The sequence below is a fragment of the Tursiops truncatus genome, chromosome 16, assembly GCF_011762595.2.
Source record: "Tursiops truncatus isolate mTurTru1 chromosome 16, mTurTru1.mat.Y, whole genome shotgun sequence".
NCBI lineage: Eukaryota > Metazoa > Chordata > Mammalia > Artiodactyla > Delphinidae > Tursiops > Tursiops truncatus.
In genome coordinates, this window is record NC_047049.1 from 40,616,366 (window position 1) to 40,642,144 (window position 25,779).

Here is a 25,779-nt window from a genome sequence, read left to right on the forward strand (position 1 = left end):
TAGCCCCCGCTCGCCACAACTAGAGAAAGCCCACACGCAGCAACGAAGACCCAATGCAGCCAAAAAAAAAAAAAAAAAAAAAAAAAAAAAAAAAAAAGCATAGAGAATTCATCTAAACAAACAGGAAATAAGGCATAGAATGCTGGTGAAAATACTGGTAAGTAGGCGGATTTAGTGGCAGGAGTTGTAGAAGTATCTTTCTAAATTCTTTATCTTTCAGTGAAATAGGATGCCAGTTAATTAGGCAATTGTGAGGATGAGGAAGCGTTGGAGGATTGTGAGAGAGAAGCTCTTCTAGGAGAGAAGGAATATGAATGGACCAGGAAATACAATGTGGTTACTGGACAATGTAAGAGCTCACTTGGGGGCTTTCATCATCAATTTAAAGTAAGACTAACTATATAATTGTACATGTTTTTGCAGGCATCCAGCATGGATATAGGTCTGGAGAAAGGAGAAAGCTGGAATTAACAAGAGTTATGTTTTTTCCAAGTGAGTGTGATGTAGGGAAAGAGGGCAAGGAAGTTGCATTTTTATGTGATTGAGTGCTTGTAATAATTAATAATGTACTATAAATCTGGCAAGCAGGAAAGAGAAAAACATGAGGGGTAGAGGGAAAATGAAAACATAGTAGGCTAAACAGGAAATAGACTGAAGGTCTTGGTGGAGGTAGAAGAGTGCTGCAGTTAGCTGAACACACCTAGTATTATGGTCAAAGAATGGGAGGTTTGAAATGGAGGTTACAGAGGGGGTGCCGTAAGTGGTAATGGCAAAAATAACTCACGTTTTAAGTGGTTGCAGTAGGATGGAGAGTAAAGCCATTGGAGGAAGGGCATTCAAGAGATTGTGAGTTCAGGATATTGGAAGAATCATCTCTGCATATAATGAAATTGCTCAAACTTAGGACTGGAGGATTGTTGGAGAAAGTAACAGTAACTCAGGAGGGGAACTCATTGAGATATGTTGGGGATTGACCCAAGGCTTGGGAGATCCCAGCAATAAAGTGAGGCCGCGAGTGACAGTCAGATGATGAAAATCAAGGCTGATTCCTAGGAAGGAGGGTCTAGAAGCAGTGATGCTGTACATTGAGGATCCTACTCCAGCAGTGGATAGTACGAAGTCTGTGACAAACAAAAACAGAAAAGAATACAAACAAAAGCTACTGCTTGAGAAGGCAGCAGCAGAAGTAGCAGCCTCAGGGGAAAACCAGATTTGCATTAAGTAAGAAAGTTTTATCTAAATTAAAAATCATATCTTCACTCACCTTTACTAAAAATTTTTCAATGATTTCCCATTATTTTAAGAAAAAGTTCTAATATTTTTAATATGGGCTACATCTTTTATTGATATATGGACCACCTACTTCCATCTCCAGCCCTGTCTCTCATTCACTTTCTCTCCCTCACTCTCCCAAGCTGAGTAAATATCTATCAGTCATTCAGAACTGTCATGATTTCCCTTCCTTCTTGGTTCTGGCATGTGTTGTTCCCTCTGCTTAAATCTTATTTCTCTACGTCTCCCTTCTCTTGATTGAAAGGATTTCTGATTTTATAATAAATATCATTTTCCTAGGAAGGGTTCCTCATATACATATTGTGGTTAATAAATATATCACATTATGTTTACCTTAAATTTTATCTTTCTAAATATATTTTGGATAATTTTAAAGATATACTTTTAAATTTCCTCACAATAGTTTAGAGTCCAAATGAGAAATCTATAAACTTCACATTGCTTATGTACATATTACATATATAACCTATAGTTATGTTTTGTTCATGTTATTGTAATATTTTAATTATATAATATTTTAATTATATAGTGTAGTATCCTTATTATGTTGCCTTAAAGACCACAATGTGCATATCTTAAATAACAGGAAGAGAAATGACAACATTATTTTATATAAGGTTTACAGATCTTATTTAAATCAGAAAATCTATGCCAACCTTAATATCTTCTATGTCAAAAGCGTTTTGGCTTAGACTGGCCTTTGCTTATTCTATTGCAGCTTTACTGTTATAAATGTAAAGAGTGCTCTGGTCTTCATTTCCACCACAATTATGGTGATTGGTCTTCACCATCACCTAAGAAAAATTTGATTGAGTCTGCATCTATTTGATGGTTAATATTGTCCTGATAACTAGATTAGGAGAACAGTGAAGACTGAAGATTTAGTAAGGTATAAACAGCAAAAGAAAAATTATACTTGATTTTGTCTTTATGTGACAAGTATTTCCAATAGTAATGATAATTATAACTTTTACTAATTTCATCAGAAAAAAGTCTAAGTAATCCACACTTCCAAAGTTGGTAGCAATTCCATAGGATAAATGCTTTGGTGTTGAGTATTTTGAATAAATGCCAATATCAGACTGCCCTTGGTAATGACCCACCACTGACCTTGTATACAGCCTAAGAAAAAGTCAGAGTAGAAAAGTGATATTATTGACTGAAGCCAAATATAACTCTGTCAAGGATCACCAATGTCATCAGTGGGGATTTTGGTAAAACAAGGAAGTCACCTCTGCTGGATCATGAATTTGCTCTAATACATTTCCTTTTGTTTTCTTAATTACAAAAGGCCTAAAAGTAAACAGTAATAAAAATTTCATACATTTTAATTTCTACAGCACAACTCTGTGAAGCATTTTAAAATTTTAAGTAGCTCCAGCCAACTTTATATTAAAATTGAGATCTGTAGACCAAACAGAAAACCAGTGCTTAAGACATTGCTGTCACAGTCATGTTTAAAAACGATATGGTACATTTCCAAAATGTCAGAAAAAAAAAACAACCCATCAAGTATTTTTTAATATTCTAAACTATACATATTAACAACCTGGATGAAAATTAATCACATTCATGTTTTGGAAGACCTATTTCAAACATTTAAAAGTTCTAGGAATTAAAACACTGACCCCTGGTTAGTACTTGCATGTGCCCACCTATCTGAAGTTTTATCTACTCACAAGAACATCTGCTTTGCCACTTAGGCCCTTCCCATAGTCGTCAGTTGCAATGACTTGAAACTTGAAGTAAGACCTCCTCATATTATGGAAGAGCATAGCCGTTTTGATAAGCCCTGTGTATGTTTCCACCACGAATCCTTCTTTTCCCTCTTTAATTGGTGGTATTATGAGTCTGTATGCCATGGCACTATAATTGCCGGTATCTTTATCAGTAGCCTAGGAGGGAAAAAACACAGGTTATAAATAAGCAGGAAAAAAATAACCTTTGTTAAAGGGCTTATTTATGTTTGTAAGACAGTTTGTATTTCTTGTGTAATAATAACACAATAAAGCCCTCCTAAGGTTATATTTTTCTAGATGCTGTTATATAGATTTATAGACTTTGTGTACACAGGGTTGAATGGCTATTATGAGAGGATAATGACTATTAAACTGTGAATACAAGGGACAGAGACACTAACTCAGTCCAGCTGATGAACCAAGTGTTTTGATTGGCATGTTTCATGGGTTCAACTCTGGGCTGAGATCCAAAACGGTGTAAGGATGAAACTGTTTACCTAAACATTGTCTTGTGTAATAGGCATAGCATGTGATTGTGCTTTTGATCTAACCTACTTCCTAAAGGGAAAAAAATAATGTATTAAAATATCTCAAATGACAACAGGACAGTGTTCAGATCTTTTAAACAATAAATCTATTTTTTTTTTTTTTGTGGTACGCAGGCGTCTCACTGTTGTGGCCTCTCCCGTTGTGGAGCACAGGCTCTGGACGCGCAGGCTCAGCAGCCATGGCTCACGGGCCCAGCCGCTCCGTGGCATGTGGGATCTTCCCGGACCAGGGCACGAACCCGTGTCCCCTGCATCGGCAGGTGGACTCTCAACCACTGTGCCACCAGGGAAGCCCTAAATCTAGATATATATATGAAGAGATCCTAATTAGTTAGTGCCATATCAAAATTAGAGAGGGTTAGAATACCAATCCAGCTTCCTTTTTCATTAGCTTGTATCCTGATTAACCAATTTTTTTTCCTGGTTGTAGGTACTTATGTTCTACATGTTGAGGTTTCTTCACATTTAGAATTTTAAAAGAAATAGTTGCTTAGAATACTTTTTTAAAAATAAAGCTGTGAGCATAATAATATTAGCCTGGCTCTATGGTTTCTACTTCAGGGAAATTTTTCAGAATGCCAATTTGAGAATTATGTCACAGTGAAATATTTGAAAGTGGAATGGTGGATGAGATAGTTTTAGTGAATTTATACAAGGCTATGTAACTTTATTCATGATACTAGATGGGTAACATTTATATTTTAATTATTATAATTACTATTTTTATTATCTGGTTATTCTTATTTTATTAAATATTATTGTTAAATATCAGATTATCAAGCATTTATGATTTACCATTACAATGGTAATAATTCTACAAAAATAATTTTGTTCAACAAAACTAAAATTCTCTGAGGAATATATTATTCTAGTTACATAAATTAGTGCCGTCCAATAGAATTTTCTGCAATGATGGAAATACTCTACATGTCCTCTGTCCAATGCAGTGGTCACTAGCCACATATGACCACTGAACACTTGAAATGAGGCTAATATGACCAAGGCAGTGAAATGTGAATTTTTTATTAAATGTAAATAGCCAAAGACTATAAAGTAAGTGGTAAAGTTGGGCTACAAATAATGACAATAATAGTAAATAATAGCAAATGTGTGTTGAGATTCAGCATAAGTTTGAATCTCTAGCTTTAAATCCTATATATGTGCTTAACCATTTAAAACATTTCAGGATAAATTTATCTGTTAGACAAGGTAACTTAAAGTAAAAAAAATCCAGATATTTTGCTTCAGGATAAAATATTTCTTGAAATTCGTAAGTTAAAATTCTCAGCTTTAGAATAGGACAAGCTCGAGCTACCAGCTCATCTCTTTAAATGCTCCGTATGTTTTACATAACGGCAGAGCTTAGTTTTTGCATTAGAGGAACAGTAATTAGATTCCAACATAGGTCACATTATCACTAAAGAGAAAAAAAAGAAAGAAAAATAGTTATCAAAGTGTTTATTTTTAAGCTTTGAATCCAGGTTTTTATTCATTTAACAAAGTATAAAATAAGAAATAAAAAGCACATTCCCAACTAAAATTAAAATCAGTTTGAATTAAGTAATCAAAGACATTTCTTTCATATACTGTGAGCAAATTTAAGACATGCTGAATCAGTCAAAGATTAGGCTGAATATTATCCTTTCACTTATGATTAACATAGGTATTTCCCCTGAAATAAATATTTTACCATTAATGCAAACTTTATTGAGGTATAAGAAACTGGCACAAAAATGTACAAATCATAAATACACAGCTCAATAAAAATTTGCAAAATATACACATCCAATGGACCAGCACCTGCATCAAGAAATCAAACATTACCACCAACCCAGAACGTCCATCATGTCCTTCCAGCCATACCCAGTTCGCCAGAGAAACCACTATCCTGATTTCTAACACCATTGATTAGTTATGCTTATTTTTAAACTTTATATTGATGGAATCACAATACATGGTCTGTTTCCTGTATGACTTCTTCTACTCAATTTTGTGTTGTAAGATTGTAAACCTCAATATTTTAAAATAAACCCTGTAACACAACATAATCACATTTAGAAAAGAAAAGGCAGTTAAAGAAAACTCATCATGATTGCTTGGTATATTAAGCCTCTTTGCACAGTTCTTACTGATTAACTTCCATTTCAATAAACAAGTAATTTCACTTTGCTCTATTCCTAATTTATTAAATTATTATAACCACAAAGTGCCATATTTTACCTTAACAGATTAAGGTGTTTTTAAATATACTTTTCCTGAAACAAATAATCATTTAATACAAAAGTTTGGGTAACTCAGAAATATCTTTTTTAAATGATTTTCCCTAGTACCTTAGTAGCAAATTGTCAAAAATGAGATACAGGGTTTAAAAAAATCATGTTTACTGGACCTTTTTTTTTTTTAATTGAATGAAAGATTTCTTAAATTCTATAGTGCTTTACAATTTTCAAAACTTTCACACAGATGATTTTATATAATCCCATTATAACCACTTTTTTTTTTTCTCCTACTCCTATATTGCCCCTCTCCCCTTCCCTCTTTCCACTGGTAACCACTGGATTGTCCTCTATATCTGTGAGTCTGCTTCTTTTGTGGTTTTTTTTTTTCAAATATATAAAACTTTACTGTCATATGTATGTTGTTAGTAATGACTCCACTTTAAATTTTTAATCTTTGAGTAGGTTTGATCCTCTTTGGAATCTGAAAAGATCTTATTTCAGAAAACACACATGAGGATAGTTGCCAGAACCATTAGCAGTCTTTCAAATCTACCCCCTCTCTCCCAAGTATAGTTGAAACTAACAAGTTAAAACATGAGTGATAAAAATTCCAGTAGGTACTCTACTTATGATCAATTTAAAGGCTTATTAAGTTTAACTTTGTCTATTCAATTTCAATAAACACATGATTTAAAACAAAAACCTATATGCAGTTGACCCTTGCACAACTGGGTTTGAACTGCGGAGGGTCCACTTAAAGTCAGTGACTGAGGCTGGGTCAGTCTCAGGTTAACAACCTGTCAAGTGCTCTTTAAACCACAAAGTCCATTTACATTATTTGTGTAATGTTATGTTATAGCTGCTGTGGCGAGCTAACTTTTATTGAGCTATTATGATTTTCCAGGTGCTATGTAAATACTTTTCATACATAATCTCCTGTCATCCCTTCTTTTAAGTTTTTTTTTTTTTTTTTTTCGGTACGCAGGCTTCTCACTGTTGTGGCCTCTCCCGTTGAGGAGCACAGGCTCACGGGCCCAGCCGCTCCGCGGCATGTGGGATGTTCCCGGACCGGGGCACGAACCCATGTCCCCTGCATCGGCAGGCGGACTCTCAACCACTGTGCCACCAGGGAAGCCCTTGAGTAAGTTTTATTGTTATTATTTTATAGGTGAAGAGATGGAGGCACAGAGAGATTAGTAAGTTGCTCATAATCACAAAGATAGTTGATAGCAAAGTTGGGTAAGTCTCATTCTAAAACCTATACTATAACCACTACATTCAATATGTCAGAATAAGTACCAGGACTAAAATCCCAGTGAAAACAACATTAAATGCTAGATAAATGATCTTCAGAATTTTTCCTAGACATATCAAGGAGATAGAAAGACAATAATAAATATGCAGGTCAACAACCAAGAGAAAGCAAGAATACAAACAGCTTAGTACTGATGGTAGTTTCACCTAGAGGGTTTCTTCTGATCTAGGTGAACTTAAAATTTAATTTATGAGGTCTTGAGTGGCTCAGAGAATAGGAGGCAAGACCGAAGGCCCACGCATAGAAGTTAGTCTAAAGACTCCACTCTCAAGAATGCTAAATTCTCACTTTAAGGGTGAATGAGAAAGTCATCTCTCCTTTCCAGCAACCACTGCCACTACCACCCAAAACTAAAAAGAAAACTGCCTGGTTTAAACCTTGATGTTGAATGCAGTGCAGAAAAAAGAAACAACCAAACAACAACAACAGAAAACAAAAACAAAAAAACCCCTAAACCTCCTTGAGACTCAATCCATAACCAACACAAGCCTTCATCGGAGTTTGTAGCCTTCATTCACACACTACCAATTCCCTCAACTCAAGGATAAACCACAGTATTCTCAATTTGTAAATTCGGTGGTCCTGAGCTCTACCTGAATGAACAGAAAACCCACAACTGAGAATCTGAGAAACTGGTCTTTGATAATGGCCTAGCCTCCTCACAGAAGCAAGCACTTTTTCAAAACAGCTACCTCCAACATATGCCTCAAAGAATTCTAACAAATAAGTTGCAAGAAAGATGAAAACTTAAAGTCACATAATTCTCAAAATGAACAAGAAACAAAATACCACGAATAAAGAGTCTGTTGTGATAAAAAATGAAAGTCGAACCCACAAAGGCTTTAGATATTTGGATTAGTGGGCAGAGAGCATAAAGTAAATGAACAATATGTTCCACTAAACAACAGTGATCTTTAAAATACAAATAAAATGAGAATAGTTGAACTTAAGTAAAATATATTTTCTAGAAATGAAAAAAAAATAATTGAAATAAAAAGCTCATAAATGAAGTTGTTAGAAGGTTAGGCATAGGGCACAAGAGTATTAGTGAACTAAATGACAGAGCAAAAGTTAGGCCTGATGCATTCTGGGGGACTAAGTACCAGTTTGGAAGGAAAAGCTTTGCCTAAAATGTCATTAGTGAACTCAAGCATGAATGGAGCAAAAGAGCCAAGAGGTTAGAGCCAAGAGGTTTTTTCTTAAATAAATGAACTATTGTGTATATAACCTGCATTGTTTCCTTAAAAATGGGAAAACATTCATAGAGATATTCTATGAAAGGGGAAAAAAATTATAAATCTAGTCCATCATTTTTTAGATAGTAATAAGGGGACATCTAACAAGTTTGGCTAAACGAATGTCTAAAAATTAAAACTGATCTATCATGAAAACTCTAAGTGAATCAAATTTACTAAAGAATGAATGTCACTTTATTTATAACATCAGCTTCTTTATAATCAAAACTTTATACTGGGTTCCTGACACAGCCATTATTATGTAGAAGAGGTGACTCTGGAAGATCTGACTCACTGACTTTTGTGAGTTTCTCTTAGTGAGCAAAATCAGGAAAGTTATGTCTAGAGCTGTTTTTAAAAAATGAAAGTCAGAAATGAATATTATATTTGCTGTAATTATATTTTTAAATGAAGGTTAAGACACAGGAAACCACTTATGCATTTCTAAGACCTCATCTGGAAATTTTAATGCACACAGGTGCCCAACATTAAGAGAAAATCACCAAATAACTGCTTCTATCATACAGGGGAGTAGGTGAGCCCATTAATTTTCTCACAGCCTAAATAACTGTTCCCCTCTGTTGCCTAAATGAATACTATGGATGCAGAAATATTAGTGGAATCATTAGTGATATCCAAAGAACTTCCAAAGCCCATTAAAGTCCAATAATGCTAACTTTAACTTTTGCTTCTCAATTAGACCCCATTTTAACAGTTAACAGCACTGAAGGCTCACTCTCCCTGAAATAGAGTGTACATATTTTTGAATGTCGGGGTAAAAGTTCTCAAATCTCACATTACCACGACTAATGTCAGTATGTCAAGCTGTGTTTGTAAGGGACAAAATGGCTCTTGCATTTTTAGAAACTACAAAGAAACCTTCATTTTAAAGCCCTTAAAGGCAGTATGTCCAACATATAATAAAATATAAATAAGGAAAGTGTCAGGTAGATTGATCTAGTTAGAAGGCTATTTAAGACTTCTGTAAAAATGAAAACAAAAAAAAAGAGAGGAAAGAAACATTTTAAATAAGAAATCTTAGTATTTAATTTTTATAAGAACATCAAAAAAAGGACCATAGTCCAATAAAATAATCTCTAATTTCAATATGCCCATTAATCATTTACTTAATTATAGTTAAGTAAAAGTCTAATGTAATTCAGAGATATTCTAATGAGTAAAACACAACTTGGTGTAGAAACAACAATTTAATAATGGTTTGTAAGATCATGCAACACAGAATTACAGAATTTTCAGGGGTTTTATTATTATTTTATACTAGTTAGAATTTGCCAGTTTACTCTTAAGTTAAAGAGTGGTGGCAAATATCACACAGTAGTATCTATTTGAAAAATTAAAGAGAGAAACTGACCTGAAGATTAGCAAAATATTCCTTTTATAATTTTTTTAAAGTTATACATTGAAACATTCTGTATTACAGAAGGCATTAGAGTTCAAAATAATCAAGTCCTGCATTTATGTAATAACTGAAACATTTTTTTAGTTTTATTTCCATTTCCTTATAAAATATATTCAAAAATAAATATTATCTCAAAAAATAATTTATTCTTTTCATCATTGCTAATATAATGTCATCATATATTCTTCAATGATGCTTTGAAATGAACTCTGAAATCATTTTTTCTAACTTCTCATTCATATGGAAAAGAAAGAAATTGCACTCTATTCAACAGGCATAGTATGAAAAGAAAATACAAGCACAATTTCAGTCCTCTCTTTGAGAGAGGAAACTAGTTTTTAAAGTTGATTTTGGATCATAAAATATTATGGATTTTTACCAAAAACTTACTTATATTAAAATGTTTAAGAAATTTGTACTTTTGCAGAAATTCTGTAGTTACAAATCCTAAATCTTTCCATATTCAAAAGAAATTAAATGACGTATTCATTATCTCTGACTTTCTGGTTCTTTCTTAGTTACTTTACATTTGATCAATCCAAACCAATTTTAGTTTCTTCTCATCTCCCACCCTCCTAGTCCTTCTTCTGGCTACCATACTTGATCCTCCTTCTGTCTTCTCTTTGCCTGGTAAGGGCATCAGTACCTATGGATTGAACTGAGCTAAAAATCTCAGTAGACACTTCAACTGTCTTATCTCACACCTTGCCTTTCTACTCTCAGTCCATCAGCAAGCCCTCTGAGTTCTACTATGAAATCCTTCTCACTTCAGTGACTATCCATGAAGCTGATATTGCCCAAAATCAGGCTCTCCTGTCACATTTTTAAATTCAGCAATAGCTTAAAAATGATAACTCACACCTCCCAGAAGATGAACTTTAAGACAAGTCCATGAAATATTCACAATCTGATCCCAGTTTAACATTTCAATTTCTTGCCCTACATTTATTCTATTTATATTTCTCCAAAACCAATCACATTACCTACTTTTTTTTTCCTGAACAATCTATGTTCTTTCATGATTCCAGGCCTTTGCACACATGGCTTCTTCTCTCTTAAATGTCTCTTGTCTGCTAGGCCACATGATACTCACTCCTGGACTATACTATGGCATGCGTGTTTGCACACACACACATTGAATATATGTAATGTTGAATAAGGCACTAAAACCTCAGCTTAAATTACTGCTTTTCTGAAGGCTGGCCTGACTTCCCTAGGGAGTGCTGCTTCCACCTACATGTTTCCAGTAGTATATTTTATATTATTTTTAGTATAGCATTTACCTTTGCATATTACAATATTTAAGTGTCTTTATTACACATAAAGTGTGTTTCTATTCATATCTTTTATTCTAATATCATGTCCAGCAAGTGGTCAAATAATGTTTGGCTGAAATGTCAGTAGAAGCATACCAGAGATCAATATTTAGAAGTGACGGATGTGAGCTTGAATCTACCACTTATTAGCTATATGAGCTTGGGCAAATAACTTTCTAGGGCTTAGTTCCTCATTGTAAAATGAGGAAAATAGGACATGCTGAATAGGGTGGCTGTTGAATATTCACTGAGGTATGAAATGGAGTGCCTCGCACAAATAATCGAGATCATGTCATCTTTATGATTTTATAACTAGTATTCTCAGTCATTAATCAGCCATTGAGAATTTTGTTTATTTCAAACAAAAGAGAGTATATTTCCATTTCAGATAAAACATAGCATTAAGAGTAGGATAAAAAATTATGACAATCGGGGCTTCCCTGGTGGCACAGTGGTTGAGAGTCCACCTGCCGATGCAGGGGACACAGGTTCGTGCCCCAGTCCGGGAATATCCCACATGCCGCGGAGCGGCTGGGCCCGTGAGCCATGGCCGCTGAGCCTGCGCGTCCGGAGCCTGTGCTCCGCAACGGGACAGGCCACAACAGTGAGAGGCCCGTGTACCGCAAAAAAAAAAAAAAAAAAAAATTATGATAATCAAGTAAAATTATTTACAAAGAGATAAAAAGCTGTAAATTTTGTAAAACCACCCCACAGAACATCAAAGTTAAAGCTTGAAAGACAGTTACTAGATAGCATTTATATGTAATAAAATTGCTAGTTTTTGTGTGTTTGTATGTTTGTTTTGTTTTGGCCAAAAAATAGCATTGGCCAACCTGTCTTTAACCTAATTGCCTTTGGCTAACTTGCTCTAATCTAAATAGTTCTTCAGCCAATGAAGAATTGGCACTGACAATGATTGAAATAATTAAATGTAGGTTGACTGTCAGCACTGAAAAAGAGTAATATATAGAAGATTATAATCAGGAAAGATCTGGGAAAACATCAGAGATAATCTGAAGGTATAACCAGTGTCCAGCATTGGGCTAAGCACTTTATGAATAGAGTATCATTTAATTTTCTTAACTCTGGGATGGGTAGAAGGAACTAAAGCCATTCTGTAAATGGTATTCCAAACTGTGGAAGACTCAGTATATGACCCCAAATCACACAGTTGGTGAGCAGAGTTTTAATCTTTGACTTTAAGGCCCATGAAGGATTTGCCAACAGACTTATTGTGCCTAGAGAAGTATGTGGTGGGGTGAAGATTATTTCCAGGCTCCTTGCTTCAGAGATAGCCCCTGTACTAAGCCGACAGATTTCATTAAAAATTGCACTTTAATATTTCTCAATTTTTTCCTTCTGTGCAGATACTATCAGAGTTCAGTAGGAATTAAATTAAGACAAGTAGCTTCATCTCCGTATCTCTCTTTCAGGACAAAGCAGAACACAAACACTGGCAGGAAATAGAGTTGTTTATATCCTTATCCTGGTCGTGCTGCTCCATTAAATGACATGTTGAAAGAGAATTCAATATTTTAATTGCATTTAGTGCTAATCAGACCCTTATAAATGTATGTGAGATTACACATTTTCACTGTGTTCTTTTCCTTTTCTCATTAGTTATCCCTAATTTTCATGATGATTATTAACATAACGTTAATATGCTCAGGAGGTGCCAGGAAAGATGAAGTTTCATGCTGTGATTCATTAAAGCCAGAGAAAGGACTGCTTCATGTTTCAACTTTTTAACAGATAGTTCATTTATAAACTTGAAAGATAAATTTTTTGCGTTCAGAATTTTCTATTAATACTTTTTCTTGGAGAAATGGTATTTTTGACCACGTCTATCTACAAGGGGGGAATTTAAGGGATGTCTTTAACATTCTTAAATTGCTGGACTTTTCCAGTCTGGGATTACTTTTTTTATATGGCTTTAGTACCTTCTTTCTGAAAAAGCCTATTTAAGAAATTTTACAGATATCTTAATTATGTTTCTATTTTAGTTAAAAGAACTTCAAGATTTTTTTTCTACTTCTCAGACATATGTTAGTTATTGAAGATAACCTCGTCCAATTTTGTGGTTTGCTATGGCATGGTATGGTATGATAAGGACCAAAAGAAAAAAAAAAAAAAAACCCAATATGCCCTTTTTTAAAAATATTCTTTTTAAAACTGTCCTCTGGATAAGTTGATACTGGTACTATCTGAAGGCTGAAATTTCTCCTAGCTGTGCTGTTAGGCTTTGTTTCTCAAACATCACGCCTGCATATATAGAGATTTTTTTCTTCTTAAATTTGCTATGGCTTCCTAAAAGGGAAATATCAAGCTATCGACAATTACTGATAAATAAAATATATACAAAAATACTTCATAATGCAGTGTTAAGATAATACTACTCATTTAAAACTTATAAATATGTTTCAAAAATATCAATATGATCATTGCTTATGTAAGAGAACTGACCACCTCATTTAAAATATGTAAGTTGAAAAAGTTATATTGATTACTTCTCATTGGGATAATATCTTAATATTAACTTTCAGCTTTTATAATTATTCTACCATTAAGGTAAGAAGAAAAATTAGTGGTCCATACTGATGCTAAAGGTGAGTTCTAGAAAGACATGCCCACTATTTGGTTTCAAGGGCAATGATAAAATACCTGAGCATTCAATAGAATTGTGTTTTTAATAACTTATATGCACTGTGCATGCTGAATTAAGAACATCTGGAGTCTGAGATTATGATTATCTTATAGGCAAAAAGAACTACTCAGATAAAATAACTAATAATGACTGTGAATATTTATTGAGAGATTTCTGGGAGACAGGCACTGTGTTCATGCTTTTTATGCATTTTTAAAATTTATAACAAAAGAAATTTGTTAGATAGTACTGCCATCACTTGTAGACATGATGCTTAGAGAAATTAAGAAATTTGTCCAAGGTTACACAGCCCAGTAGTGGTTAAAGGATAAAAATCCAGATTTGTGTTCTTCGTTATGCTTTTGGAAAAGATACAGATTTAAATATCAAAACTTCATTTTTATGGCCTTTATGTTTTTTATTCATTTACCTGATATTTCATAATCTTGGGATTTAGCATATTCATAATATTTGATTAAACTTTAATCAATATTGACTTAAGTGAAAAGTTCCCTAGTTCCCTAAGTCATTCCTGCTGTCATAGAAGGAGCAGAGGCATTCCTGTTCTATTCATTTCCTGCCTACAGAAGTACTTTTTTTGTACTTTTGGTCTCAGTCTCATCCCACTCTCTAATTTTAGCTCTAACCCAGAATTGTAAACCCACAAAAAGCCCCTCCCTCAAAAGTGGTTGTCTCAGTATCACCTGGCCTTGCCCTTGATACTGAACCCTGCAGTGAGTGTGTTCTGAGCTCTCCTCCGGGGCCTTCTAGGTCTGGAAGGCACACTATATGTTTCCTGTGATGCTTGTTCTCTGCTGAGCACCTAAATCCTTCTTTCACCTGGTTCTTCTAAAACTTCAATCTGTTTCCTCTCACTTATTCTTCCTACTCAGCTCAGATTCTTGGTCAGTGCTCTATATCATAACATAACAGCAAGGCTTTTGCCTGTGCTCATGTGTCTTGCAAGGACTTAGCAATCTGTTGCTAACCTGTGGATACGATTACACAATTTTCAGGTCCAAATCTTATCTCTCTGGCTTACAATTTTGGATTCTGAAACCAAGAACCAGATAATCCCATGTGCTTGTTCATACCAACCTGCATTCTCTCTACCAATACTATCTTCCAGATTCAACCTACCATGCTTGATAACTGGCATTTCTCAGTCACAGCCACCAATAACATAGTGTCCCATCTTCCCAAAATATGCTTTCTTGCTAAAAATCAAAAGAAAACTATGTGGCATTGTTTCACTAAGAATTAAAAATAGATAATTCCTTAATATTAACTACACAGAGGGCTAATAAGAAAAATATGAACTCCTCTACTTTGGTCAGAATTATTTTACACCTTCCAAGAAAAACAGCTTGAATTACCAGAAAGTTGAATAACCTTCTACCTTTTGTTTTTATGAATTTAGCACTTTTTAAACATTTAAAATTTTTATTTTTATTTTTCAAATTATATCTCCAGACATAACCAGCATCTAGATCAAGAAATAGAGTGCGTTATCAGTCTCCTCCTAAGAATAACAACTATTCTGATTAGATTAGTTTTTCCTGTTTGTGGACTTTATATAAAGGGACTTAAAGAAATTTGTATTTTTGGTCTGAATTCATTTGCTCACATATATTAATGTATGTACTGTTGCTGGACATTGAGGTTGTTTGCAGCTTTTTGATTTTACAGACAGTTAACGTATTTACAAATAGTGGATTTTTTGTACCTATCTCTTATGAGCATATGTATTCATTTTTGTTGTGTAAAAACTCAGGAGTAGAAATTATGAATTAGGGGATATGCATATGTTCACACTTAGTAGATGATGTCAAACTGTTTTCCAAAATATTGTTCCAATTTATAACCCTTTGGCAATATCTGAGAAATTCAGTTGTTTTGAAATTTGGTTTTGTCTTTTTTATTTTAGCTATCCTGATGAACATGTGGTGATTTCTTATGGTTTATTTTGTAATTCCCTAGTAGTTAATAAAGTTGAATTCCTCTTTATACATTTTTTTGCCAATTTTTATATATTTATTCATGGTCTATTCCAGTCTGATTCCTATCTTTTTATCTTGAGCTCTTTGTTTTGTTCTGTTTTCACTCATCAGTTTGTTAGAGTTCTTATATACTCTGAATTGGAGATCTTTGATATTGTCTTGTAGCATATCTTCAGGTCTATTGGCTTCAGGTGGTAATAAAGTCTTTCAAATTACTATGAAACTCATTGACTTTGTCTTTTTATGGATCACTGGGATTGTAAGAGGCCATGACTCCTAGGAAAAAAAAAATCCTGGGAACAAATAAAATGAGGCAGTATAAAAAGAGATATAAATTTACAAAAATTAGTGTAGCAACCACATAAAGTTTCAGGATCTACTTGATGAGAATTTCTAGAGTTTTACTATTCCTATTCATTAGAATGCATTTTTGTGATTGCAGACATTTCTGTGTCTGTTTTTGAAAAAAATTTGAAAAGTCTCTTTGTAATTCTCAGATATACAGTGACTTATTAACTAACCGATGTAAATTATATTCTCTTTATGTACATAGTCTTGCTCCAGGCCTGCTGGTTTTCATTAATGTAAATACATTAGAATTACTAGGGAGAGTCATCCATTCTTTATGACTTTTTTAGAAATGAATTTTCTTCAAAATACATTTTAGGGAAATCTAATACTTTACTCTTCTCATTGGCAGTACTAATAGGCAATTCAAAAATAAAGTGTATTTAGAGAAGTATGAATAAAAACCTTTTAAAAAGCTCACTTTTATCATTTTTGCTAAGATTGGTGTTATAGGTCTCCTGTGTCAGTTCAGTACAGCACAAAGTTAAATGGAGGTTTAAAGAATTTCAGAAGAATTTTCAGAAAATTTCGGAAGAATTCTGATTGTCAATATTCCTACCAGGTGATGGAAGATATGGTCCTTGAAACATAAAATAGGAATGTATATATAACCATCACTGCTCAACAACATATAAAATCTTCTACAAGAAAATGCAAGCTTGATTCAGAAGATAATATTCCACATCCATACCTTGGATTGTTAGACATATAATCGTCTGAAAGACATGCAAGCATGAAATACATTTCTAAGCTCACTAAAGTGTGATCAGACTTTGAAATATATGGGCCACCAATTAATTTAGGGAAGGTTAAATGATTTGGACATTCACCAAATAAACTACTTTTTCTTCATGTACATGCCTGATGGCTTGAAACCCATAAAAAGTTCTCAAACTCTCTTCTTTTAAGGTAATTTCCAGTTATGAGAGCTATTTTCCTCTACGTTTAAGGACCCCAAATTTGTCATTCTTCAGACATTTATAGCCTGTAAAAAAAATAGTCCCATTCCTATTTTAAGCAATAAAAATTAAGGCAATTCTTAAGTTACATTCAAACCAACAACTGTAAATTGAGTTACTACTACGTAAATGAGATGATTTTAGATCTCTCTTCTGGACAATAAAAAGACAGATTTTTGCAGAGAAGGGGAAGAGAAAGAGAGTAAAACATATATGTGGAATTATTTTATCTGGAAACTCCATTTGTGGCTACAAAGATAGATGTGGTCTTGTCCATGTATAATACTAGCAACAAAACTATAATTTTCTGCTTGTTCTGACCAAAAGAGGCAAATGTTATGCATCAGAAACTGGTGATGGTGCTATGTTCATATACCTCAACTTGCACAGGGGAAAATACAGGCTTAGAATGTATAGACTCTTAGACACAGAGTGGTTAGTAACTATCTGTTTGCATATACTCCATAGAATTCAAAAATAGACATGAGGTCTTTTCCAAAAATACATAAGATACAATAATATATAACAAAAATACACCAGTTGTTAGGAAAAAATAATTTTCTTGACATTTGGTTTCTCCAGAGTGGTTAAATCAATGGAAAACCATGATAGATTCATAAAGATATCACCAAATCTAAGCTTCTAATTTTCACAAGAAGGGAAATTACCAGAGAAATGATAGGTCCTGTCACTCTCAGTGCTGTAACCAAGCCCAAGAGTTTAATTTAAAGTGTATTTTACTTATCTGAAAGTCAATAATTCATTCAAGTATTACATGGAAAGTCTTGATTAAACATACTAAAAGACATAACTACATGTAAAAATAAATAAAATTTCTAACACCACCTTAAGATGTTAAGCACCACCTTAAGATGTTAAGCACAATGTATCTATAATGTCATTAAGTTAGTGAGAAAGCATGATACTTGCTTAGATGAAATGTGAATTCTAGTAGAGAAAACAAGCACATAGATACATGATAACAATATAATATCTAAATTATATAGATAGATAGATAGATAGATAGATAGATAGTAATTCAGTTATAGGGTTATAGCCAAGAAGACAGTGAGACCTCAGGCACCTGTGTGCATTCACTTGTTCAAGGTACAAACCATAGAAGGTTAGATGGCATGGTAATCATGAAGGAAACAAATGGTAAGATCTCCTAAGAAACATCACTCTTGAAACAATAAGTAGTGTTTGTATAAAGCTGGGTTTCCCAGAGTTGGCAAAGGGGAATCAAAATTACCATTTCATGGGAATTTCAGACTGGTACTTGTTTATATCTTTGTTATATGGAGCAACTAGGGAGAAATTGTCATAAAATAATCCACCAGCTTCAAGTGACCATAACTTCAAGTAAACCATAAAAACTGTGAAAAATAAGTGCTTTGGATTTCAGAATTTGACCTTTACAATGTAGTTCTCAAATATAACAATTCTCTTAGGGTACTTGGCTTTTTTTCCCCCACACTGTAATTTTCCTAAGGTAAATAACATGCAAACCATCAGAAGCGGTTATAGACGTTTAAGGGCACCTAGTTCTAAAGCAGTATTTGCATAAGAGAAGACAACTATGGCCCAGAGTGATGAAGTGTAACGTTCCGTAGAGAGTTAAGAGCATATCTGGGACTGAATCCAAATGATGTGACTCCAGCCCAGCGCTGTTCTACCTGGGAGAACAGAGCATTGTCTCCGGGCTAGAGTGCCTGGCTATGAATCCTGGCTTCACTATGGCCTAGGTGTACACATTGGGCAGGTTACATATTGTTTCTGTGTCTCAGTGTTCTCATCTATAAATTGAGAATGATAATAGTAGCTACCTCATGGGCTTTCTGAGGGGAACACATGAGTTCATTCCTGACAAGTGTCTAGAGTACTTAGCATTGTGTAAACACGGGGTAAGGGTTTGCTATTAGTACCAGTTTTGACATAAGCCAGGCATGAGTCTGGCCCAGTAAAAGATGCTACACTGGGGAAACACATGCTAAACCCTCATGGGTGTGCTGGAATTGTTTTCTGTCAGACCCATATGAGCAGGCAGAGGGCCAGGGAACAGGATCCCTCAGAGGCCCTTATCTCTGTCTAGAAACAATTATGTTGCTGTCTGCATTGTTACTCTTGCATATTTCTATACTTTTTGCCACTAAGGAAATTTGCATCCTCTAACCATGGCTGTGGCTTTTTTCTCTCACCAGCGTCTTTCTGCTAAAATCTCTTGCTGTCATTCCAAGCTTATTTAGGCAATGTAATAAAGAATTAGAGATTGGTCAGAATGCTCCCTTTCTTGATGCTTTTTTGAAATATTACTTTCTTTCAGTCTATAAATTTCTTAAATCTGGCTTCTTTATTAACTCAAAGATGTAATGTTCACGGTCTTTTTGACTTTCAGTAGAAATCAAGTCTACATTTTAATTCAATTTTTCTGACACTGAATTTTTCATATCTGCAACTTATAAGGAGGGATTAATCCTTATTGCATTAACTTCTGGAAAATATCTTCATACTTCAGAAAGATTTAAATTACTCTTGATCACATTTAACTTGTCCCTATATTTGTATTAAATTAGGCTATCAGTTGCAGTTAAAAAGACATGCAATAAACTAGACATATTAGTTAATAAATTGAAAAGTGTTTCTAAAACCAGATCTGACTTGTTACCTTAATAGAGGGGGTCATAATTCACAGAGGTCATCTCAATTTGAGAAGCAGTTAGTTGCCATGTTAATTATCTCCACTTTTTTCATAGGAACTTAATATGTTATTTCTGCCAACATTCTACCCCTGCCAAGATACTATTCCTCACTTCCCATAGAAAGCAATGTGATACAGAGATTACAAGAAAAGGCCTTGAACTAAGGTAAACTTAAACTTTTAATTCTGACTTCATTGGTTATTGGCTGAGTAATACTTGGAAAGCTATATAACGTTACTAATCTTCAATTTTTCCAACAATAAAACAAGGAATAATCGCATCTACTTTATAGGTAAGTGTGTTTATTTGTTTGTTTTATTCGTTTGCTTCTTTATTTAAACACTTTCGGTAGGCTAAAATAAAGAGGTTTTCACAGTTCTCAGAAAAGTAATAAAGACAAATAAATGGCAGCTATTGTTATTAACAAATAATATTCACTGACTGGTATTTTCCAACAGCCCAAGAGGGACAATATTCAAAGGTCTAGCTTAATCTTTCTTACCTCACACAGAAATTTTTGAATAATATGACAAATATTCATGACTTTTCAACCTTGTTTTTACTGGATAAATAGTTGCTGTTTTAAAGTTCTTTCTATATTCTGGAAACTGTTTCTTTGAGTTTTTTTTTTAAATATATGTTGTAAATATTTGCTTTCAGCTAATTGCTTGTATTTTAATCTTTTATGCTGTCTTTGTCATTGTAGTCCGTTATTCTGATGTAATGAAATTTATCAGTCATTTTTCATTAGCATATTTCAGTTATCAATGTTCAACAAAAAAAGAAAATTACAGACCAGTATCACTGATGAACATAGAGGCAAAAATACTCAACAAAATACTAGCAAACAGAATCCAACAACACATTAAAAGGATCATACACAATGATCAAGTGGGATTCATCCCAGGGATGCAAGGCTTCTTCAATATATGCAACTCAATCAATGTGATACAACATATTAACAAATTAAAGACTAAAAACTATATGATCATCTCAATAAATGGAGAAAAAGCTTTTGACAAAATTCAACACCCATTTATGATAAAAACTCTCCAGAAACTAGGCATAGAGGAAACCTACCTCAACATGATAAAGCCCATATACAACAAGCCCACAGCAAACATCATTCTCAATGGTAAAAAACTGAAAGCATTTCCTCTATGATCAGGAACAAGAGAAGGATGTCCACTCTCACCACTATTATTCAACATAGTATTGGAAATTCGAGCCACGGCAATCAGAGAATGAAAAGAAATAAAAGGAATACAAATTGGCAAAAAAGAAGTAAAACTGTCACTGTTTGCAGATGACATGATACTATACACAGATAATCCTAAAGATGCCACCAGAACACTAGAGCTCATCAAGGAATTTAGTAAAGTTGCAGGATACAAAATTAATACACAGAAATCTCTTGCATTCTAATACACTAACAACAAAAGATCAGAAAGAGAAATTAAGGAAACAATACCATTTACCACTGCAACAAAAAGAATAAAATACCTAGGAATAAACCTCCTGAGGAGGCAAAAGACTTGTACTCAGAAAACTATAAAACACTGATGAAGGAAATTAAAGATGACACAGAGGTGGAGAGATATATCATATTCTTGGATTAGAAGAATCAGTATTGTGAAAATGACTATACTACCCAAAGCAATCTACAGATTCAATGCAATCTTTATCAAATTACCAATGGCATTTTTCACAGAATTAAAACAAAATATTTTACAATTTGTATGGAAACACAAAAGACCTCAAATAGCCAAAGCAGTCTTGAGAAAGAAAAACGGAGCTGGAGGAATCAGGATCCTGGACTTCAGACTATACTACAAAGCTAAGTAATCAAGACAGCATGGTACTGGCACAAAAACAGAAATATAGATCAATGGTACAGGATAGAAAGCCCAGAGATAAACCCACACACCTATGGTCACCTAATCTATGACAAAGGAGGCAAGAATATACAATGGAGAAGAGACAGCCTCTTCAATAAGTGGTGCTGGGAAAACTGGAAAGCTATATGTAGAAGAATGAAATTAGAACACTCGCTAATACCATACACAAAAATAAATGCAAAATGGATTAAAGACCTAAATGTAAGATCAGACACTGTAAAACTCTTAGAGGAAAACATGGGAAGAACACTCTTTGACATAATCACAGCAAGATCTTTTTTGACCCACCTCCTATAGTAATGAAAATAAAAACAAGCAAATGGGGCCTAATTAAACTTAAAAGCTTTTGCACAGCAAAGAAAACCATAAATAAGACAAAAATACAACCCTGAGAATGGGAGAAAGTATTTGCAAACGAAGCAATGGACAAAGGATTAATCTCCAAAATATACAAGCAGCTCATGCAGCTCAACATCAAAAAACTGAACAACCCAATCCAAAAATGGGTGAAGACCTAAATACATATTTCTCTAAAGAAGACATCCAGATGGCCAAGAGGCACATGATAAGATGCTCAATATCACTAATTATTAGAGAAATGCAAATCAAAACTATAATGAGGTACCATCACACACTTGTCAGAGTGGCCGTCATCAAAAAATTTACAAACAATAAATGCTGGAGAGGGTGTGGGGAAAAGGGAAGCCTCTTGCACTGTTGATGGGAATGTAAATTGATACAGCCACTGTGGAGAATAGTATGGAGGTTCCTTAAAAAGCTAAAAATAGAACTATCTAATGACCCGGCAATCCCACTACTGGGCGTATACCCTGAGAAAACCATAATTCAAAAAGTCACATGTGTTGGGCTTCCCTGGTGGCACAGTAGTTGAGAGTATGCCTGCCGATGCAGGGGACACGGGTTCGTGCCCCGGTCCGGGAAGATCCCACATGCCGTGGAGCGGCTGGGCCCGTGAGCCATGGCCACTGAGCCTGCGCGTCCGGAGCCTGTGCTCCGCAACGGGAGAGGCCACGACAGTGAGAGGCCCGTGTACCGAAAAAAAAAAAAAAAAAAAAAAAAAAGTCACATGTACCGCAATGTCCATTGCAGCATTATTTACAATAGCCAGGACATGGAAACAACCTAACTGTCCATTGACAGATGAACAGATATAGAAGATGTGGTACATATATAATGGAATATTACTCGGCCATAAAAAGGAATGAAATTGGGTCATTTATAGAGATGTGGATGGACCTAGAGTCTGTCATACAGAGTGAGGTAAGTCAGAAAGAGAAAAACAAATATCATATATTAATGCATATATGTGGAATCTTGAAAAATGGTACAGATGAACCTGTCTGCAGGGCAGGAAGAGAGAGACAGATGTAGAGAATGGACATGTGGACACAGTGGGGGAAGGGGAGGGTGGGATGAATTGGAAGATTTGGTTTGACATAAATACACTACCATGTGTAATATAGAAAGCTACTGGGAACCTGCTATAAAGCACAGGGAGCTCAGCTTGGTGTTCTGTGATGACACAGATGGGTGGGATGGGGGTGGGGAGGGAGGTCCAAGAGGAAGGGGATATATGTATACATATAGCTGATTCACTTCATTTTACAGCAGAAACTAACACAACATTGTAAAGCAATCACTGTTTATCCATTCATCCATTACTGGACATATAGGTTGTTTCCACCTTTTAGCTATTGTGAATAATGCTGCTATGAACACTGATATAAAAATACCTGTTTGAGTCCCTGCTTTCAATTCTTTTGGGTATATGCTAAGGGTGATACTTTTAAGGGACATTAATTCTTGTATTAAAGACTGAAGAGAAAAATTACAAGTTGATTTTCTTCTCTCTCTCCCTGCAATTAAAATTACTGATTGGTGTGATCAATGGAAATCAGTTTTGAAGAATCAGTTGTGACAGTTATCAGCATTAAACCATAGCAAATGTAGCAGGTAGTCCCTAATTAATTCTCTTGTTCTGTGTCCTTTGACACAATCCAGGAATTACTTTAACATGATATGAACATTCATATCATTGAGCCAGAATCCAAATCTTTACATGTGTGTTTAAATAAAAGCCTTAATAATTACCTGCTTTTTTGGTCTAGTTTATTAGAATGCTAACTCTATAAAGGCAGAGGACAGTCTGTTTTGTTTGCCTCTGTATTTTCAACACACACTAGGTATACAATGTATATTTTCTAAAAAAAAAAAAAAAAAAAAGAACTTTAAATAGGTCTCTAAGCATATTAGGTATATCATTTCAGAGTGCACCCATACACAAACATATATATACAAAATTTTCCTTCTTTTACTATCACTTATATTGAATAATTAATTTCAATAATGCTCTCATTGTGTTGCCTTTCTCCTAACATACTTTTAGTAATGCCTTTAATCCACTGTCCATATTTGAAAATAGTAAGTATTGTTTTATTCATTGATATTTTAGTCTCATATTTCTTAGTAAATCCTCTAATATGTTTCCTCTTACCGTTCCTACACATAACACAATTTAAAAAAAATTTATCTTTATGATTTCATGATGGACTAAAAAAATTTAACTTGCGTGTATGGTGGATAAAATCTAACATTACCCCAATATTATACAGTAAGTGGTAAAAAGCCTCTTTCACAATCGTAGGCTGATTCCCTGTTTTTTAAATCATCTTCTGCCAAGATTTGGGCTTGGCTGGCCCTGATCCAGGGCTATTTCTAATAACATTTTTTGCTGCCCTAAGTATGAATTGAAAAGACTTGCTTAACTCACTTTCACTCCGATTAAATTTGTAAAGGAGAAGCTTCCAGGCTTCAAGGCTAAAGGTAGCATTTGAAAATGTTCACCACTGAAGATTTATTACCCCCATCACTTCCTAAGGTCCTTGCCTCCTATCACTGTTCCACAAACACACTCTGCACTTTGTTTTTTCTGGGTTTGGCTTTGTGTTTCCTCTGCTTAGACTATTCTCATTTGCACTTTGAGAAAGTCTAATGGCTCTTCAGTGCCACTCAAATTCTTCATCCCCCAGGAAAACTTTTATGTTCTTTACCAATGAAAATGTCTCCTTCCCTTGAATCCACATAACAATTTGTGCTTTCCTAACTGAATTAATCATAACAGCATATACTTGCATCAATACATTGCTATGCTTTTTCTCACATCCCTTCTCTGTCTCTGTCTCCCCTCCTACATAGAATATTATATGGCATGAAATTGGTTTCCTGAAAAGGACCCCTCTCCTTAGCCTGAATAACCCACTGATCAATTGAAGAAAGGACTGTCCTATGGAATTCTTGGTAGTCCTGGAGAAATAATCAATCCCATCCCTGTCTACATCATCAAAAGTAGTCCATGGCTTCTCTCCGATGCATCTCTCACCCCCCAGATATTTCTTCCCATGTAGCTCTTCACACATCCTAATTTGATTCAGTTTCCCACTTCACCTTTACTTCCACCACCAACCTTTCACCAGGATTCCTTGGAATTCATAGTCCATCATCAGCAATATCGCCTAAATATTCAACCTTCCCTTTGAATATTACCATTACTTTTTTACTCTTCCCACCCTGGTCCTCTCCCCTACATACGATACTGCTTTCTAAGGCTGACTCAAAAAGTGGCTCCTGTATCTGACACAGCACAATGCCTAGAGGTAGATAGGTGGCACGTGTCCTGTCTCTGAATCACTGCTTCTAGAACATTATTCTATCTCCTTTGCCACCTTCTCGCAATTCTTCTGAAGTAAATGCCATCATCAGATAATATCACCCATTAAATTCTCTTACTGCCGTCATATATAGGTTTCTTGAATAATCTCCTTTATTAATGGAATATTTTAGCATTTAGCTTATTTTTTTTCTCCACTACAGTATTACTTCTATTAGCATGAGTGGTCATGTAAAAATACACAGGGGCACTCTATTCACAGCAGCGCTTGACAGTTGATCACTCCCTCTTTCAGCAATTTAGTTCTTACGAGTCTCAGGGACCCTATTATACATTTTCCTAGTATTCTTGCTACCTCATGGCAGCAATTTCTCAGCATGATTTGATGAATCCGCTTCCTGATCTCTAAGTATTGAGTTCCTAAGGCTTAGTCTTTGGACATTTTTTTTAAGCTTTTT

The 25,779-nt window shown here is 34.6% G+C and overlaps 1 protein-coding gene across 8 annotated transcripts in view; it reads right to left on the reverse strand.

Moving 5' to 3' along the window:
• The window catches only part of PCDH15 (protocadherin related 15), a 727,135-nt gene that overhangs the window by 55,442 nt on the left and 645,914 nt on the right, over positions 1-25,779 (reverse strand). For all 8 annotated transcript variants that reach the window (XM_033841882.2, XM_033841881.2, XM_073793727.1 and 5 more), the window contains one exon: positions 2,973-3,188. In XM_033841882.2, the coding sequence (XP_033697773.1) occupies positions 2,973-3,188 (216 nt within the window). The remainder of the gene's footprint in view (positions 1-2,972; positions 3,189-25,779) is intronic.